Here is a 20792-nt window from a genome sequence, read left to right on the forward strand (position 1 = left end):
GCAAATTTTTTCTATTTACATTTTCTCCTTTCATTTCCTCCACTCTGTCTTAATAGTAATTGGTATGGACCGTATGGACACGGGGTCGATCTAAAGCAGCAGGATTATACCACTGTACACTAATCTGGGGTCAAGGATTTTTAGGTTCGAGGTAAAATTGATGTGTCTGTGTTAAGCATTGTGTATCTGCAGCTTTTCAACCCATCTCTGGGAGGTCTTCCCAATGAATGGCGGGCCAGTTAATGGGGATTTGGCTGCAATGCCGACTTTCTCTCCTTTTCCTCACGGTGCCCTCCTATGCAGGAATGCACCGCACGGGCCTCCGCAGTGTCTCCGTGTGGAGCTGTCTGCATGGCTGGAGTCGGTTTGCAACCCACACGGGAATCCCCCCTCTTCAGTCCCATTTTGACTTACAAGGAGCCTGAGTCTAGCAGCAAAGTCCAAATCAGCTGTCAAAAACATTTAAAATCAAAAACATTTAAAAACAAAAACAAAAAAACATATGATCCGTAATGCTGCACCTCAGCTAAATTAAAAAGAAGACATTTCATGCAGTCATGTTTGAAAATATTTTTTTTCCATGACTGAACTCCCAAAACAAACAAAAAAGCCGCAAGGAAAATTTGCAGTGCTTGAAAGCCTCAGCATTAAACATGATTTGAACACTTAAGAGCCAAATAGGTATGAAAATATTGTGTTGTGTAGATGAGATGGAAGGAATATAGCCTGAAGCTGCCATGTGTTGAGTTTGTAAAGTGTTGATAAACAGCTTTCCACAAAGACACAATCTTTACAGCAAAGGCATCCAGTGATTCAGATAAAGCACATTTATTTCATCTAAGTTTTTATGGCTCAAATAAATGCAAATTAGTGCTTTGCATCGTTTGTTCAGACTGTTTAAACAAACTGTCACCCATCACATTCAGGTGAGAGCAAATTACATTGAAACATGAAACGAATTATAATGATTACATGCAATAATATAAGACTGTATGAGAAATGTTGAGTTTTATAATTATTTCACTGCTTTCATTTTGTTTAAATGTCTATGCTGTCCGACTTTCCATTCAAAATAATTGGAAGTTGACTTCAGTGCAGCATGCCATCTGCTGGCGGGGAAAGGTAATGCAGTGTGTACCGCTGTATCAGGCATTAGGGGGTCCTGCTACACTGTTGCCTCTTTTTTTTTGCTTTTACCCCCACAAATCTGGAGTGTGCGTCTTTCCCTTTGCATGCAGAATCAGAATGCTGGATCAGACGCGAAAAGGCCATGAAGCCTTCTCAGATTACTTGTATTTAATAAACAATGCATCATAAAACAAATCCCTCATCCTGACAGGAAGAAAATAGAACAGCTCATTCGGCTTGAGCTTTCCCAATTTATGGCTAAATTAAAAAGGCTTCCAACAATGGACAAGTCGAGGAGAGGCAGGAAATCAATGAGCGGGCGGACCGGGGTCTCTGTTCGGTTCTCAGGGAGCACAAAACGATGGGAATCGGTGGCGGGGTCCTGCCTTATTTACACATGATTTTTCCTGTCCTTCCTGCACATTTGCTCCGCGATTTGCCAAAACAATGGCTATTATCTGGGATGGAAGGTCAATGTCACAGAGTTGAGGCGTTATTCATCATCATCTGCTCGCGCCGCAGCCCTTGATCAGCTTTATGAGCTGCCTGTAATAAAGTCGACTCGCTTTATTTTTGCGTATCCCGACGTGTCTTAATTTTGTTACAAATCACACTGATTCTTAAATCAGCTTCTCGCACAGATGTTCTTCTAAAATATAACCCTGAAATGAAGCTAATTAGAAAACAAACTAATCGTTCGGCCACCATTGTCGTAAAACGTCTCATGAACCGACACCGAGTGTCGTGAACAAGTTTGGAGAAGATGTGAACAATGGCTCCCTTTGAAGCTTCTGTTGGTTCATTAAAGTGTGCCGGGCCAGTTCATCCCTTTAGAAGCCCCATCTCGACCTCTCTCTGACCCCGCTCAACCTCTCCGACCCAGGGCCCCCGTCACTTCACAATTTACTGCGGAGAGGAGTCGCTTCCGCCGGGGGGACAGTCGCGCAGAATGGGGCCGTGAGGATGGATGTCGCTTTATGGGATCATGCGTCAAAAAAAAAAAGAGAGAGACGCACAGCAAGAGAGGAACTCTTAAAACGCTGCCTTTATCATATAATTGATACATCCCGAGCATCACAATAAGAGGAGGAGGTGTGTGGTGGCTGTCTGCTTGCCGGGGGGGACACCTGGATGCGTCAGGACAGGAGGGGTGACAAGAGAGGAGCGGACGAGTCGCGCACAGTGAAAAGTTGCAAGCGAGTTGATGTACCGGAGGGAATTGCAGCCGGGACGTCTGCGCCGGGACACTGCGAACAGAATCGAGATGTACCAGACTGATCCGTGAAGGCAACGCGCTGATGGGAGGACTGGAGTTGAGAAAGCACGCGGTGTGTGGCGGACAGTGAAGTGCGCGCGCACCGGAGGATCGAGTCTTACTTGGAGACCTTGCATAAAAACTTTTTTTTTTTAATGTATTTATTTTTATTACAATTAAAATGGACGTCGCATCGTAACTGACGAGATTGAGTTAATTTTAAAAAAATCCCCAGCGATCATTTGAAGCGGAGTTCCATCACTTTTGCTCACTTGCACGCGCACTTCTTATCCCCAGTTGCTTGAACGCAAACCACGTCCAACGGTAAGGAAAAAGCGACTTTGTGAATTAAAACGTCTATTTGATATTTAATTATTAGAGAGTTCGTTGTCGCTGTCGATGCAGATTCTGTCCGACTTTTAAATTCGTTCAAAACGGGAAGACAATGCTGGAGAGCCAAACAAAAGGATTCAGTCAACCTTGATAATATATTCTTGTTTTATGTTGAGAAGTTATTTGAGCCTTGGGCAGTGTTTTTTTTTAAGCAATCTGTTAGAGCCAGACATTTGTGAATTATTTTAAAAGCTGAAAGCAAGCGAGAAACGAAAAATGAATATTATCTTTTAAAAACGACGGCACTTAATGCAACTCGTTAACAGTGTCCACAATGTATTTTTTTAGATATTGTTTTATGTTCTATAATATTTTTCATGATTCATTTTTATAATGCATTTACTTTTCGTGTCAAGAAATGTATGAGCAAAGCGTCACAGGCCATGTCCTATTACTGTTGTCCCTTCAGTTTAAAATGGTTACATTTATTAATCTGTCCTTGTTAAAAACGTTGTGTATGTGGAAAAATGTGCTTTAAATTTTTCGGGGTGTGTGTGTGTCTCAACCAATAAATAAGTTGAAAACCGGTATTTCATAACTGTAATTGGCTTTTATTTCTCACAGCTCACATTATTATTATTATAATTATTGTTATTATTATTAGTATTTTATTATTATTACATGCATACGTCCATGTTATGTCTACATGTATAGGCTATACATACTAAGGACTAGTTGAACAAAAAAAAATCATGACAACAAAACACGTTTTATTTCATTGTTGCCTCCTTATTTCCCAGTTTAGATGTTAAACATATTTCAAATGTGCCTTCATCGCAAACGTCAATTTCCACAGTGACTCTCAACATCCGAAGCCTATTTCTCAGTGGGAGGGCTACACCAGTAACCTGGACTGATATTGATCTCTACTTGTCTCCCCAGATCTTGGACGGGTCAGGCCATGTGAAATATTGTGTGGATGCCAGTAAACCAGATATCGGAAGCTGGCTGAAGTACGTCCAGTTTGCTCCCACTGCCAAGCAGCATAACCTGACAGCCTGCCAGATAGATGATCAGGTATGTGGAGATACTTGCAGCGTGCCCAGGAGATCAATACACACTAGAGAAAAAAAAGTTTTTTAATTCCCAAATGATGATTGGAAAAGTATGCATTTTCAACTGCCCTGCTTGCTGTTGTTGTCTTGGAACGTGTTATTGTGATTCCCGTCAGATAGTCCCATGTGCGACTAGCCCACCCTGCTCTCACTTCTCTCTCTCTCTCTCTCTCTCTCTCTCACACACACACACACACACACACACAATGCAGCTCGCTGCAGACACTCTACGTTATCAGCGTGTGTTTTCATTCTGTAATTGTATGCTGGCTTCTGGCGTGCGAGGACCACAGGCCAGGATCAGAGGCGGCCCGTGGAGATAATATTTCCCCACACTTCCCTGTCACGCTGGCGATATAAACTCTTAGATATGTCAGGAATGTCACAGTCTTTTGCTGCTCACCTGGCTGTAGTCAGAGGTGCGTGCTGCCCACATGGGGGTCTGTTCACCTCACTAATCCCACTCAGCCATTCCTTCAGAGAGGCTGGTGGACAAGAGACTAAACTTTACCTGACACGCGTGTAGAGCATTCCATGGCATGACCTGTGTGGAAAGAAAAGGCGTTTAAGCGCCATGCTTGTCACTGAAAAAAAGTTATTTGTGAGGAAAAGATGAACAGTAAGTCGCTTCTTTTCACAGCAGTTGTTTTGACATAAAACAGTAAATAATAGTATACATGGGAAGCACGGTTAATGCACTGATTGATGCTTTTTTTTTTTTCTGTATAACGTTGGGACATGGGCCAAATGTGTGAATAATAATAATAATAATAATAATAATAATAATAATAATAATAATAATAATAATAATAATAATAATTCAAAACTATTTATTTATAAATAGAAAGGTGACCAAACGTCCTCTTTTGTCTGGACATGTCCACTTTTTACATCCTATGCAGGCGTTCACAGTGTTCATGAAAATGTTCGGTTTTCAATTGTTTTGACCAATTAGCATATTTTGAATTTGACTGACACTTTAAGCGATAAATGGGAGGCCGACTGCTCCTACCTCGATCATGAGGGGTGTAAGGGGAAAACAAAGTTGAGTTTTGTGTGTGCGCATGTTATTATTTTCATATATATGAAATTAATTTTATATTTCTTTTTTAAAGAAAAGAGTAGGTCAGCTTTTTGTACCTCACATTGTGAGTGTTCAAATGAGGTGCGGAGCGTAATTTTAGCTCACTAGTAGCGCTCTGCGCTCCCAAGTCGAAGACATGGTCCCGGTATGGGTTCGATCTCCCAAAATGGAAGATGGATGGATAATAATAATCATCATCATCATCTTATTATTATTATTATTATTATTATTATCATTATTATAGATGTTTAATACCACTTTTTTTCTTTTCTTTTTTACCGATACCAATATGAGTACTCAACTCTTGAGCAATTAATGATACCAAGTACTGATACCACTAGTACTTTTGATTCACAAAATGTCCCCCAAAAAGTAATGGCAGATCATTTTAAAGACCTATATATACCATCATAGCAGTATTTTTCAAACTGCATGAAATGAATGGCAATTCTCTCTTCTTGCCGCCGTTGCAAGTATCGGTATTGGCCCAATACCGATACCTGTACTTGCTCATTCCGAGTGAAGATTAAAACCACCCACCCTTGAGAATTCGAATGCTCCCGCCTGTCTCTTCCAAGAAACAAGAATAACATGCTAACTGACAAATGTATGGCTTTGTTGAAGGTCTTACTGAGTAACGTTCCAGTCATTCGAGCAATAGTAATGGTGGACTAAAAATGTCCCACAGTTCTGTAACTTAACATGTAATTCAAAGGAAAGTGATGTGTCGGGCATTCTTGGTCGAAACAAGAGAAAAAGATTCTCATGGACAAAGCAGCGGCTCCTCTGTCACCCATCTTCTCACTTTTCCTAAAAGGAATCCCTCGCCATGTTGCATTGAAAGACACAAGATGTCTGGAATCACTTGGCCTCCGTGTTTCCAAAGTGACAGGCAGACAAACAAGCAGAGAGAACCGTGCGCGAGGTGTGACTCGCTGTCAACACGGCGGTTCTGCTCCGGTTGCCGTGTAAGGCTCCGACAGGTCTCGGACATGGCTGTGATGAGGTGATTGTTAACTATTACACACTGTCACGGCGCAGTACAATGTGCCGTCTTTAAGCCTTCCGGCCAACATTGATGTTTTTGAAAACACACTGTAGCGCCTCACAATGCCTGTCTGCATGCTCAGATTGAATAGACTAAATGTGGGGTGGTCTTGCAAAGCCCCTGTCACTTTTTTTGCGACTGTGTGCGCTCATGAGGGCTTTTTTGTTTGCGCTTTTGCAGTCCGAGTTCACATATTCAAGTTTGAGTGTGCGTTTGAGCATCCATGTAAGGCGGGAAACGGTTCATTCTGGGCTGTAAATGGCAACTTGCACAATACCTGAGTCCAACAGGTTTTTACAACCGCAGAGAAGTGCTGAGTCTGAACTCAGCTTGAAGCCGCACGCACACACGAACCGCCACCAGATTTGAACAGAAGAGACAGAGTGGGCTCCCTCGAGCTCACACCGCTGCTAAATCTCTTCGGAGGAGTGGATTTAAACCAATCCGGCGCAAAACCTTCCACGGAGATGATTTGCCGTGTGATTTATATGACGACACTGTCATATAACCTCAGCAATTTCCAGGTGTGTTGGTCATTATGGCTCACTCGCAAGCTCCAATTCAGCCCTTGCAGTGTGAAAGTAAAACCTCTTATTTCTGACCCAGTTCTGTTTACCATAAAACTTTATGAGCAAATCTCAGGAGGGTGAGTGTGTGAGTGGGGAAGGAATGAGTAAGGAGAGAAGGGGAAAGAGCCTGTTTTGTCTGTTGAAGAAACTGTTTGGGATTTTTTTTTCTCCCCGCCTCTCTTGCACTCTTCACGTCATTCTGTCATAAAATCATCTTCAGGATTTAGAGAAACATTTCGTCAACTTTAGGTGAACATTCTACCGTACAAGGTCAAGAGCTAAACAAAACCTACATAGTAAATTTCGTACATTTACTCTGAAAATATTATATTTGGTCCCAGTCTAACCAGAGTAAAATTTACAGTTGAAAGAGAGTAAAATGTGAATTGAATGTAAAAAGTAGACTTTTTTTTTTTGTTTAGACTGGGTGGTCCCAATCTTTTTAGAGTAAAATCTACTCTATGAATTTACTGTGTAACTTTCCAAAATAAGACATACAATTCCAGAGAGGAATGAATACAAAGATTGTAGTTTTACAGCTAATATGAAATGACAAACACGATTAGAATCACCCTGTCAAATGGTAAATGAGCTTATTATTATTATTATTTTTTACCTCACTTAACATTGTTTCCTCATTTTACCTTACTGATGACGCAGCATCACGAGCAACTGGGGCTCCACAACCTCTGGGTTGGGAGATGACCACTCAGGCGCTGAGCCCCCACGACCCCCCCCCCCTAAAATTGCAAATGCATTGCAATATCACGTTTTAATACACACAAAAAAAAGTTTTTTTAATATAAAAAAAAGTCATTTCTTGCGATTTTTTGTTTTTTGTTGTTGGAAAAAATCTACTAATGTCACTCAATTTTGCATGTCTGAATTGCATCAAGATGGGCATTAAAGAAAGGGGGAAAACTGATTTCTTAATGATTAACAGAACAATTATCTATTTATTATTTTATCCTTCCATGATGCAAAGGATTAATTCAAGCATTGTTAAAAAGATTTGTATTTTTCTTACAGTTGCATATTTGAAACCACAGAATTGAATGTAACTCAAAAATGTTGATGGCCACCACATTCTGAAGTCAATTAACCATCATAACCCTACATAAAAGACCCCTGAAGACAACAAATATTTCCACAAATTGTAAACATCTCCCATTCGCTTTTACAGTAAAAACAACACAACAATGAGCATGTTAATTAACCTTTATTATTAACCTTTAACATACATTTGATATGATTCTATCCAATAATGCTTGCACTCACTCGATGATCCCAATGGTTTGTTGAGGCTGTCTGTTGAAACCTTCCCTTAAGGTGTGTGTTTTGTCATTAAGGTAATGTCAGCAATTAGTGTTTTCATAACTTGTGTCCCTCCTCTTAGTCAACTGTTTGAACAGGCTGCCAAATATGTTATTAGTGTAATTATAATCATCCGGCTTGTTTAAAAACATTTCATAAGATACTACAAAGACATCTGAATGTCATGGTGTACTCACACCCTAACAGGCGTGTTGAGCTTAAGGTCATCTCTCACCTAAAGTTATGTATGTTTGGCATGGAGATCAGTACACTTCCCGTCTCTCGGCTTTCAAAAGGTGGCACGACTTTCCAACATGTGCAACATAAATTTACTGTAATGTGATTGCTCCTTGCCAATTGTTTATGATTATTACTGTCTTGCATGATGTAAATACAATATTTGGGCGGTAGGATGCATGAGGTAATAGTTGCGAGGTTCTGGGTTAGACAAAATCACCCATAGGTGTGAATGTTGTGTGTCTATATGTACTCTACGATTGACTGGCAACCAGTCCATGGCACAGTATACCCTCGGGGTGTGCCCAAAAATCGATTCTCATAAGAATCGCGATTCTCATTTAGTACGATTCAGAATCGATTTTAAATGTCCCCAAATCGATTTTATTTAAATTATTTTATACTGTCTTCGAGGGGTGTGAATTGCCTAGTACCTGGCGATTCGATTCGTATCACGATTCATAGGTCACGATTCGATTCGATACCGATTAATCCCGAAACGGATCTATAAAATGACTATTGCGATAAATAAATAAAAAATTCAAATTTAGAAAATACTAATCAGTAAACTTGTACATGTACACTGTAAGATTTGTATGAAAATTTATTTATTTATCTGAAAATTCAGGCTTATAACTGAGCCACTGCATAAAATATATAAGGCTTAATGTTCCGTTAATATAACATTCTTCCATGCTTAATGTCTGAATCCTAACCCTAAGTAAGACGTTTTGTTGAATATTTCTATAAAAAATTGATGTTTAAAAATCGATTTGGCCGCATATCGAATCGATTCGAGAATTGTGTGCTGTAATATTGCGATATATTGCCAAATATATTTTTTCTAACACCCCTTTGTTTGTGTGTGCCTTTATTGGGAGCGCTGTTCATGTTGTACCCGATTGGGCCTCTTAGGGGCAGTGTGGTTCCACGCGGCCTGACACACTGTTAAGTTGTAGCCACATTAGAGAGTAGAAGGAAAAAGTCACAATCAAGTTATTCCAATAAAAGTTGTTTTTTTGCAGCGTGGAGCCATTCTTTCGAGTGATAAAAGTGCTGTGAGTAGAACACTAATTAGCATTAGCGAGTCAGACTGGAGTAAATCATTACAATTCCTTGAACATCTATAAATTGAAGCAAAAATCATTGTCAATCAAATAATTTTGAAGCAAAAATTGTCCCTAATCGAAAATCGATTCCGAATCGAATCGCACACCCAAAAATCGGAATCGAATCATGAGACATTCAAAGATTCCCACCCTTAGTATACCCCCCTCAAACCCGATGATGAGTTTGAATGGCGTAGTCTGAGTACTCCCTTAATCTCATTCAGTCTATTGATTCTCACTTACTATTGAGATTATTGATTGATTATTTAAGCATTTCACAATCATTGTCAGTCACTCTGAGATGAAACTGTCACATAATTATAAACCATTGAGATAAGAAGTGAATAAGTGTCTTAACAAAATAAAATGCATTCAAATGTTTGCATTCCTGCTGATAAAAAATATTTTTCCAACCTTCATAAGGGAAGCAGAAGTTTCCCAGTGATCATGATGGTATTTCATTTTATTTCACTTGTTTGAATGCCATTCGCTTTGGCTAACTCCATTTCCACGACGTAAGCAAAGTTAATAAATGGTCAGATGGTTGACCATGATGATGAGAACAACATTTATTATTTTCTTGGCTACGTCATTGTGTTCCCATACATTACAGTACTTTTAAGAGGGTTTGTTTTCACTATAGTTAAAGTAAACCTGTCATCAGTGGGCAACCCTGTGTTGTATCCATGTTCAGCAGAATTGAAAGACATGTTTATGTATTACGTTAGGAAAATTAGTCATTGATATTTTTCAAATAAATTATAGCGACGAGGCAGTAAATCTGTTCTCTACCATCAACCAATCTATTGAATTAACATTTTAACGTTTTGTGTTAGTGATAGACTTATAATACCAATACCTTTTTAAAGCACAGTCCTTCCAGTTTGTTGGTCTTGCTGGTCTGCAGGTTTGGTGATTCTAAATATTTCAGTTTTTGCTATTGGGGATTTCTACTCAAGAACATCATTCATTTGGATTGTGATCATGTATAACATGAAAACGCTGCCAAATAGCATACAAGTCAATTGAATGAGTCACCAGAGTGTGACCTTAACTAATGGTGACAAGAAAACAAGTTGGATTATGTGCTTGTGGTTGTGCACTTTGATGGGGAAAGAAGCTTCACAGAAAGATCAGATAAATAGTTTGCCTTTGTAGTGATGGATTTTATTCAAAGCTGCTGGGATTTTAGACAAATATTAACCGATTACAATGGGAGCATGTGGTGTAAACTGTCTGGATGCTGTGCAGTCTTTGTCATTACAAACTCCAACACCCCAGTTATCTCATCTCTATAATAACCTGCTAATTTGAAACACTGTTCGGTAGATAACCAGCAGTCAGTGTGTTTGTGTGTGTGACGTACTAGTGATGACGGTTCGGATCAGGGTGTCTTCTGCTCTGGAGTTAGCCAGTGTCTGTTTGTTTGTTTGTGTGAGTGTTTGCCTGTGGTGACCTACGAGGAAGAGGTGGAGTATGGAAAGCCCTTTGAGCATTTATTCCATATCCTTGATATCAGACAGTAGTGTTTCTCACTAGTTCGGTCTTTGTCAGCACTAGTTGGACAATTAGCCACACTAGCTATGCACTTTGTCATACTAGTTGCACAGAAACTCTGACTAGTCACTCATTTTTAGCAATGTGTTAATTAGTCAAACGTGATTTCTTCTCACTAGTGACATGTGTCCTATGATTTCTTTGCACTAGTTAGGTTGTGAGAGCTGAAACATCCACTAGTTCTACTAGTGAACATTTTGGACCTCACTAGTTGAACTAGTTCAGTCAAAATGTCTCACTAGTGTAACTAGTGGAATTTTTTGGGCATCACTAGTTAAAAGGTAAAACGTTGAGTGTCACTAGTTCAACATGTAGACTTTAAGAGGCTTTCACTAGTTAACATGTCAGTGTTTTGTCATTCACTAGTTAACAAGTAGGTATTTCAGCTCTCACTAATAAGCTAGTGCAGCAAATCAGAGGCAACTAGTTAACATGTTAGAATCATTCACGGTCAACTAGTAAACATGTTAGAGCTTTTGTGCCTTACTAGTTAACTAGTAAGGCTTTGAACATTACTTGTTAGGTCCACTGGGCAACTAGTGCATAAAAAAAGCTGACTAGCTGCGAGTTTGGCACTACATGCATGCTTATATGTGTCACTAGTTAGACTTGTGTCAGCACTAGTTGAATTAAAGGGGCACAAGTTGCAGAAAATGGGTGACATGTCAGTGTTTTTGTAGTACGACAGCGCATAACTAGTATGGCTGAATGTCTACCTAGTTCTGACGAAGACTGCACTAGTTAGGAAACACTACTGTCTGATATCAAGGATATGGGGAATTCCTCAAGTGTGCCTATGCTTGTGTATGTGGCGACACTTTTACTGCCACAACACCTCAAAATGCAAAGGCTTGTGCAGAATTACGGAGGCAGTATGGGCAACAGATGAGTGCAAAGAATGAAATTAGTCTGTTGCCTTGAATTCAATTGATTTCAATCGTTTTTTTCTCTTTCATTCTTTCTTTCTCTGAATTTCGACTTGGGAGCAGTCCACGCTTTACTAGTCATGTTAACAACGCGATGCAGTCCACCTTTCATTTGTCGCGGAAAGCATCAGTCAAATTCAACACATGCTAACTGGTCCCATGAAAAACAATGACATATTTTGGAATGTGGGGGAAAAGCCAGCAAACCCGAAAATGCAAACTTCACACAAGCTGAGATTCAAATGAATGTCTCAATTGTAAGGGAAATATGCTAATCACTAGTGTTGCGCTACATAAATCCCACATTTTTATGTTTTTGCAATACAGTGGTATCTTAATGTAGTGCCTCAGCTTACAAGTTTTTCAAGTTACAAGGAGTCAGTCACTTGGTCGAATTTTTTCTTTTGTGTTTGATTAATTAACGAGCTGCTCATCCAGAGCAAAAAAGGTGAGTCATAGCTGCTGATTCATTTTCAGTCATTAATTGAATTGTAAAAACAATCAAATGCAGACATACAAAATGAGACCATACAAAAGAAGCAACAGTCAGTCTGGCAGCCCCAAAAAAATCTTCAAAAAATGCTGATAAACATCCAATAAACATTTAACAGTGAAAATGTGAATTTGCTGGTGCTGAAATGTGAATATGCATTGACTGTTGTTTTAAGTTGTAATATCACCATTTGCCACTAGATGGCATGGCTCAGTTGCACGTACATCGGCTCTTATACTGACAAACTGTAGCTTAATTGTATTAAGATTTTGTTTGAGTTGATTTTCATGGGAAAAAAACCCCACAAAATGAGTTATTGTACATGACTCATTTCATGTTAATTATCACGTGTTGTGGGTGTGTGTGCCTCATGTGTTGATGATGTGTTAACACCTGTATGAGAAAATATGTTGTTGACTGTACTTGTTTGAACTGTGACATATTGTATTCGTCATGTGTTTGTTTATGTATTTCAGATCTTCTACAAAGTCACTCGAGATATTTTCCCCGGTGAGGAGCTTCTACTTTTCATGAAAGCAGAAGAGTATTCATGTGATACTTCCATGGCTCCTGATATTCACGGTCTGCATCATACTCACACACACACACACGCACGCACTACATGATGTTGCTCATTGGGACAACTTTATTCCAACAATGTTCTCACTTTGCAGAGGAGAGGCAGTACCGCTGTGAGGACTGTGACCAGCACTTTGAGTCCCGCAGCCAACTGCTGGACCACCAGATGCAGCAGTGTGGGATGCCCCCCTCCTCCTTCCTTGATGCAGGTTTGGATTGGTTCCTTGTGCTCTTCTTTCGGTGTCCATACTTCCTTGTGCGTGTGACATTTTACTGGGCTGTGACTTTTAGATTGAACTTGTCTTGTGTGTCTAGGAGAGGACAGTGACATCAATGCCCAGGAACCTCAAGACCTGCGGCCCCTCCACATGTCTCATGACTTTCATGAGTGTAAAGAGTGTGATCAGGTCTTCCCGGATATGCAAAGGTGACTTTTTGTTTACTGGTTGGACAGAGTTGGTGCTGCCTTTGCTAACAATCAGATGTAACAAAGTATACGACTAAAGGCGCCAATCCAACGTCAGCCTGACCGTCGGTACACCAAAGAAAGACACCAACGCAGACTATTAAGTACCTCCTGCGCATGCGTGAGAAGTAATACCCCTCCACACCATCGGCGGCACTAGTCACCATACCTCAATGTTAGAAAAAGGCAATCGGAAAGCTTTTTACAGGGGTGTGCTATAAAAACATACTCAATGCATACCGCTATCGTTCTCATTTACGATGTAGTCCCCCGCGAAGCACACCCTCAAGCTCTTTACAGAGTATCGAGTAATATTATAAATCCTACCTGGTATATCTAGTTGCGGTTACATGTCTTGCCATCGTTTGGCTTTCATCACTCGATCGACCTACCCTTTAACCAAGGTCTTCTATTGCTTAGAGTTTATCCGCATTCGTTCCTTCATGTGCTTGCCCCGTGCGCTGATTCGCTAGTTAACAGCCAATCAGAGTAAGTGACGTTACGACGGTGCTTTACGCATTAATCAGCCGGCCACTTCTCGACACCCGGTGTCGGATTGGTGTATAGAAGCATTTTGTCTCGCCAAGCACGCTATTATTTAGTTCAATCACAGACAGAGGTGGCAAATCCAGTACCAGAAAGTAAAAACCCTGCCACAGTTTGGCTTTAGCCCCAGGTGCTTGCTAGTTAGCTCCCTAGCTACCTCCCATGGTGCTCGTTTACCTGCTAGAGAGCTATCTAGCTAGCACCTGAGGCTAAAGCTGAACTGTGGGATGTCAACTCACTAGCCAGCTCCCATGGTGCTCCTTTACCTGCTAGGGAGCTAGCTAGCACCTCGGGCTAAAGCCAAACTGTGGGATATTAGCTCACTAGCCAGCTCCCATTGTGCTCGTTTGCCTGCTAAGGACCTAGCTAGCATCAATGGTTAAAGCCAAACTGTGGCAGGGTTTTTACTTTCTGGACCTGGATTTGCCACCTCCGATCACTGAGTCCAAACATGGTTTCGATGTTTTTGACTACTTTTGTAACAGTAATTTTATTGCACTGGAAGATCATAGCATTCGCCAAGCATCCAATCAGATCGACTCACAGTGACATATATTAATGGCATCCTGAGTGATTTTGTTTAGAGAGAGGTTTTTAAGAGATTTGTTTTCTCTCTTTCTTGTTGTTCTGTTATCTGTGCTTGGTGCAGCCTGGAGGCTCACACTCTGTCCCACTCTGAGGAGAGAGAATACAAGTGTGACCAATGTCCCAAGGCCTTCAACTGGAAATCGAACCTGATCCGACATCAGATGTCACATGACAGTGGCAAGCACCATGAATGTGAAAACTGCTCAAAGGTAAAGTAATGACTTTTGGGGGGAAAAGTGTGATGGTTAAAAGCGCTGTTTGCTTTGTATTCTAGGTCTACTTGTTTGTGTGTGTTTGGTCGATAGTAACACCCCCTATGTGTACCTGTGGTTCCTTCCCCCAGCAGGTGTTCACAGACCCTAGTAACCTGCAGAGGCACATCCGCTCGCAGCACGTCGGGGCGCGGGCCCACGCCTGCTCTGACTGTGGCAAGACGTTTGCAACGTCTTCGGGCCTAAAGCAGCATAAGCACATCCACAGCAGTGTCAAGCCCTTCATGTGTAAGTCACTAAGACCCTACCTATGTAAGTCTCCTCAGTACATTATAATAATAACAAAAATAACATGCTTGTGTGATTAGAAAACTTGTTTTATGCATTTTCAGCTTGTACTCAGCTTCAAAAATGTAACGTTCCAAAGTAAATAAAGAAGGGGATGTTAAGAGTCGTGACATCATTTAAGAGTGGACAGCAAACACAGGCACGCAAATATGCTGATGATTATTTAACTGGCATGTAATTGGAGCCACTTCCACTTGGTCAAATCCAAGTGACCTACTCTGACATAGCCACACACTTTTCCCCTCTTGCATACCCCAGCAAGACACATTTTAACCTTTCACACTATTTTCCCTAAAGCATTATGACCTTCAACCTTTTCCTCTTTTCCCTGACCCGCCACATGCCAGCCAGCATGTGAAAAGCAGTCCATACACCAGATTCTGCTCTCCTTTTCAATGAAGAATATTAATATACATACTATATACACAAGCTAGGATGATTGTTCTCCCCTGCAGACCCTTCCTCCACTTCCCCCTCTATCCCCTCCGCACCATTTCTCACAAATAGCAACCACATGCACTGCTGTCTTAGTGCTTGAGCCCATTTGCTGTAATCAACCGAAAATATGTTGATCTAAATACAACTAATGGTTGTGTGAAACCATGCTGGGAAAAGCCGTGTGTGTCAAATCTTTTCTTTTTTTTTGTCTATGCATGCATTGTACGTACAGTGAACCCTTACTATTCGCCCGGGTAGGGACCAAATTTATTTTGTGATAGGAAAATGTCATGAATAACAAATAAGCCCCTTTTTTGCATATGAGTTTAAATCCTAGATATAATCTAAAACATCATTATCATTTCAAACTAATTTAAAACGTTGCCCTTAAAAATAAATAGTTTATAGATTATTTTGATATTGGAAAAGATTATCGGAATTGCTCCATGGTGAAATTTGTACTTTCCTATCAGGCTTTTTATTAAGTTTTGAGTCAGTGAAACATAATGTCGGTACTCTGTTTTATTTATGCATTTTTTAATATGGCAAACTACTCTTTATCTTTAGTTCGGCACTTACTGCACCTTACGTTGAGCAATTAGGCGCCACCAGATGATCAGCTGTCAACTTCCACCACTGTCAATAGCGTCCCGGACCTTTCTTTGCATGATCTTGAGAAGTTAACCACCTGCTTTCTCTGGGCCTCACTCACCTTTATTGGAAGGTTCCATTACATTGCTGCTATCTGTCAAACCAATCAGCTACCAGCTAGCTCCACTAACCCCTCCACTAACACGGCACATAAAGAGGAGCCTAACCTTTGGATGGAGTCTTAGGGCATTATAGAAAAAGTGCAAAAATACGCAGATAGTGCACATTGGTGCGATTATCAGCAAATAGTTGTGGTGATGTTCTACAGAAAAAAATGGTGAGTATGTGAATTTGCAAATGAGTTGTGAATCAGCAGGGATGTACTGTATAAATCTTGGATCTGAATGAAATATGACCAGCTCAGTGGCCTTGTGGTACAGTGTCTGCCCTTGAGACTGGGAGATTGTGGGTTCGATCCCTGGCTGGGTCATACCAAAGGCTATAAAATTGGGACCCATTTGGCTTCCTCCTGGACACTCAGCATTAAGGGGTTGGAATTGGGGGGTTAGATCACCAAATGATTCCCAAGCGTGGCCCCTGCTGCTGCTCACCGCTCAAATACGGAAAACAAATTACGCCCCTCTTAGTTGGGTGTGGCAATCAATGGTACTTTAACTTTAAAAAAGTTCATATTTGTTTTGCGTGATTTGCTGTTAGATTACAGTTTCACATGAATACATGTTTAGTAGGAGTCTCTCAAGGTAGAATCTGCACTAAAATTACAAATTGAGCTAATTATTAGACTTCAAGGTAGCCCAAATAAGCACATTTGATGGTATCATTCCCGTTCTAAAATCTAACTGCATTCTGATATCAATATATTGATTGTCTGTAGGATACTTGTCATAACACAGTGGCAAATAAAACTTCCACCAATGACTTTCCACTCAACTATTGCAATAAAGACTACACCAAATATTTTGTCCCAACCCTGATGTGAATTTCAGTAAACAGTACGGTAGGTAGTAAATAATGTTGACGGGCTAATAATAAACAAGATAGTGTCTCTGTTGGGTATTGTCACTGTACATCTCCCAGGGTCAGACAGAGTCACACAAGCACTTGAGTTGACTGTGGGAAGGTTACCCAGCACAGGATGACAGAGACCCAGCTTGGGGACAAGGCAAGGGAGCTGAAGGGGTGATGGGAGAGACTCAGGGTGGGCAAGAGGGGTGGGGGGCAGTATAGGACGTGGGACCTGTCCTGGGAACCAGACTGCAGGATAGGATTCATTCAACTTTGCTTCCTTCACAAACTTAAAATAGAGCCATTGTACTTCATACGCCTAAGAATGTGTGTGTTTGCATGTGTGTGTGCGTGTGTGTGTTTGTGTGGGTGTGGGTGTGTGTGTGCGTCAGTGCACTTGCATTCCTTTGTGTGTCCTTCTCTGTGACTTAAGTTTGTCTGTGTTGTGTTGATGTATGAGCGCATGTGTGTTTGTGTGTGTATATGTAATTGTTTATGGAATCCCTGGGACACAATGAGGCTTGGGATGCCTGGGAACGTGGTTTGATGTGCAGCTGATGAGTGGCAACAACTGACTCACACTGTCATCCTATGACAATACCAGGATCTGGACACGCCTCACCTCCTCATTTTGATGGCAAACCATTGTCATAATATTGATGGGAACACTGCATTTCCTCTGCATCACATGTTAAGCAGATGTGATTGTGTGATGTTTTTCTAAGTAGTTTGTGTATCTCCTTAACACACTCTGAGACCCTCTGTTTACTTCTCTGTGCCCCTGCAGGTGAGGTATGCCACAAGTCCTACACGCAGTTCTCAAACCTGTGCCGTCACAAACGCATGCATGCCGACTGCAGAACGCAGATCAAGTGCAAAGACTGCGGGCAGATGTTCAGCACCACCTCCTCCCTGAACAAGCACCGACGCTTCTGTGAGGGAAAGAACCATTTCACGACAGGAGGAATGTTTGCTCAAAGTATGCCACTCCATGGTGCCCCGGGTTTGGACAAATCAGCTTTGGCGATTGGCCACAGCAGCGCTGGGTTGGCTGATTACTTTGGAGCTAGCCGCCATCATAGTGGGCTTACGTTCCCTGCTGCACCGGCCTTCCCATTCAGCTTCCCTGGCCTTTTCCCTTCTGGAATCTACCACCGTCCACCACTGATTCCAGCCACTTCTTCCTCAGTTAGGCAACCAGCTCACGCTGCCGTTGCTGGGCCTGGTGCAGAGATAAGTAGGAATCCACTGTTGCCTCCGAGCCCTGGAGCTCAGGAGTCCAGAGAGCTCCTTAAAGCACTTCGAAAGGACAACAGAGGACCTGGAAGTCAAATCATAGCTTCAGACCTCCACACTCAGAGCTCATTGTCCTCCACGAAGCAACGCAACAAGCAAAGTGACCAATCTGAAAGCAGTGATCTGGATGATGTCAGCACACCCAGTGGAAGCGATCTAGAGAGTATGTCAAGCTCTGAGCTGGAAAGTGATATGGACAGTGAGAGAGATAGGGGTACTATGCGGGAAAATGGCAAAAGCCTAAAAAGGAAGGTTAATGACGGAAGCCCCCAAAGTCTGAGCCTGACCAGCAGCGGTGCCGATAAAAGCATTGCCGGACCTTCCCTTATCCCTTCCTCATTGGACGAGCACACAGCTGTGACAGGGGCTGTGAATGACTCTATTAAGGCCATTGCCTCCATAGCTGAGAAGTATTTTGGCTCTACAGGCCTAGCTGGCCTGCAGGACAAAAAAGTCGGGTCACTGCCCTATCCCTCCATGTTCCCTTTACCTTTCTTCACAACGTTCTCTCCACCAGTTTACTCTGTTCAAGACAGAGATGGCAGATCTCAAGTGCTGAAGAGTGAGTCACACTCACAGGCAGACGATTGCAAAAAGGCTCAGAGCAAATCGTCATCAGAGTCGCCATTTGACCTTACCACCAAACGAAAGGAGGAGAAGTCTACCACGTTGGAGCCTTCCAAAGTAGAAGCCTCGCAATTTTTCGGTCAGGATCAGCCTTTAGACCTCAGCCTAGGGACCAGGGGGCGTAGATGCAGTGACAGAGAAGAAGGGAAAAAATTGAACGAGTGTCATCAAGATGAGAAGGCAGTAATAGAAACACCCAAGCCTGACTCCTCGTTACAACATGCCAGGCCGACTCCTTTCTTCATGGATCCCATCTACAGGTATTGTTATTCCCAGTGGTTTTGTCATAAGACACGTTCCCAGCAAGAACCATGGTTTGATTCAGCTTGGCACAGTACAACCTTTACATTTTCCATCCATCCATCCATTTTCCAAATTGCTTAACCTCTTGAGGTTTGCGGGCATGCTGCAGCCTATTCCAGCTGTCTATGGGCAGTAGGCAGTGTATACCCTTAATTGTTTGCCAGTTGTCATCCATCCATACATCCATTTTACAAATCTGTTAAAGGTACCAAAATAAACATTCACTAGCGAGTGTTGTAATTCTTGAGATCAGTCCTGCTCTCAGGACCATTCTACAGACCACTTTTTAAGGGTCTCAGTCTCATCCCAGAATTTAAGGCATTTTTATTTGGTAGACAAGTCTCAGTCTCGGACAGTACGTCCTCTGGATTTTTTAAAATCAAGAACAGACCAGTACTACTGTGATCACTGAGAAACGCAGAATGCAGGTGCTTTGCTGTCTTCCTGGTGTCACCAGTATGGCTATGCCCCCTAGATTTGTTTCACTGTACTTTTTCAAAAATAGCATAGCTGAATTTGTTTTTGTTGCAAATGTAATGGAAAAAGACGCTTATGGTCTTTTTGGATATTCATTGATATATACAGTCTTGGTCTTGTCTCTGTTTCAACCTCCAAAAGTCTTCGTCTTATCTTGGTCTCGGCCTCTAAAAGTCTTGACTACAACTTTATCAATACCATCCATCCATACTCATAGCTGGACAATTCCTGTCATTGATGATGCTCATCTTTTTTGTAGACTGCTTCCGTCAATGACGGGAAATGACGATTAACGGAAGTGCCCAGCTCTGGGCACAAAGTGATATCACACACTTCATTTTGTAAACTAGCGTAAACAGTTCTTGCTCCGCATAATTACTGTACATTTCCACTTAATAAATGTGATGTCACAAATTAACAGCAGCAAGCTGCAGTTAGTGTACTTCAGTTGTTTATTTTTTTATTGCAACTTTCAAAATCCGTATTTGTGTTAAGAGCTGATAGAAATCTACTATTAGCAGGGTTGAGAAGAGGAGAATGAGTGATCCGTTTGAGACGCTGAAAGACAAGTACATGCGGCCAACTCCAGGCTTCCTCTTCCATCCTCAGGTATGTTCTGACTGTGCTATCAACATGGAGATGTACTTACATAGATGGCAAATCCAGGTCCAGAAAATGACAACCCTGTCACAATTTGGCTTTAGCCACAGGTGCTTCTACTAAACCATGCAACTAGACTCAAACAAGCTCGTTAATCTGCCAGTTGATTACAAGCACCTGTGGTTAAAGCCAAGTTCTGGCAGGGTTTCTACTTTTCTGGTCCTGGATTTTCCCATCTCTGAACCTTAGCTAACATACAGTTTATGTTTAGTTAATGAAAATATGTATGCATGTATTTCATATATGTTTTTGCAAAAAAAAAGGAATACTTTGACATGCTTAGAGCCTTGACTACTACTTTCCAATGTGTGTGAGTATTTTGAACTACATTCATTTAATCAGTCTCTTTTGTGGGTGAGAACGGCTTAGGAAAGTGAAAACAGCACTTTCTCAGGCATATGATTCTGTTCCCTCTTTTCTGGCCATTTCAGGTCTGGTTTTTACAGGCTGTTTCATTTGCCTGATTT

General features: G+C 41.4%; 1 protein-coding gene across 1 annotated transcript in view; it reads left to right on the forward strand.

Annotated features, from left to right (window-relative positions):
- Window positions 1-20792, forward strand: part of mecom (MDS1 and EVI1 complex locus) — a 124785-nt gene that overhangs the window by 89993 nt on the left and 14000 nt on the right. Inside the window, exons 3-10 of the mRNA XM_086080788.1 lie at window positions 3659-3793; window positions 12645-12750; window positions 12843-12956; window positions 13063-13174; window positions 14409-14556; window positions 14694-14847; window positions 17750-19145; window positions 20187-20274. Of these exons, the coding sequence (XP_085936914.1) occupies window positions 3659-3793; window positions 12645-12750; window positions 12843-12956; window positions 13063-13174; window positions 14409-14556; window positions 14694-14847; window positions 17750-19145; window positions 20187-20274 (2253 nt within the window). The remainder of the gene's footprint in view (window positions 1-3658; window positions 3794-12644; window positions 12751-12842; window positions 12957-13062; window positions 13175-14408; window positions 14557-14693; window positions 14848-17749; window positions 19146-20186; window positions 20275-20792) is intronic.

Source organism: Leptonotus elevatus, chromosome 7, assembly GCF_054856555.1.
Source record: "Leptonotus elevatus isolate MCC_2025b chromosome 7, RoL_Lele_1.0, whole genome shotgun sequence".
Classification (NCBI taxonomy): domain Eukaryota; kingdom Metazoa; phylum Chordata; class Actinopteri; order Syngnathiformes; family Syngnathidae; genus Leptonotus; species Leptonotus elevatus.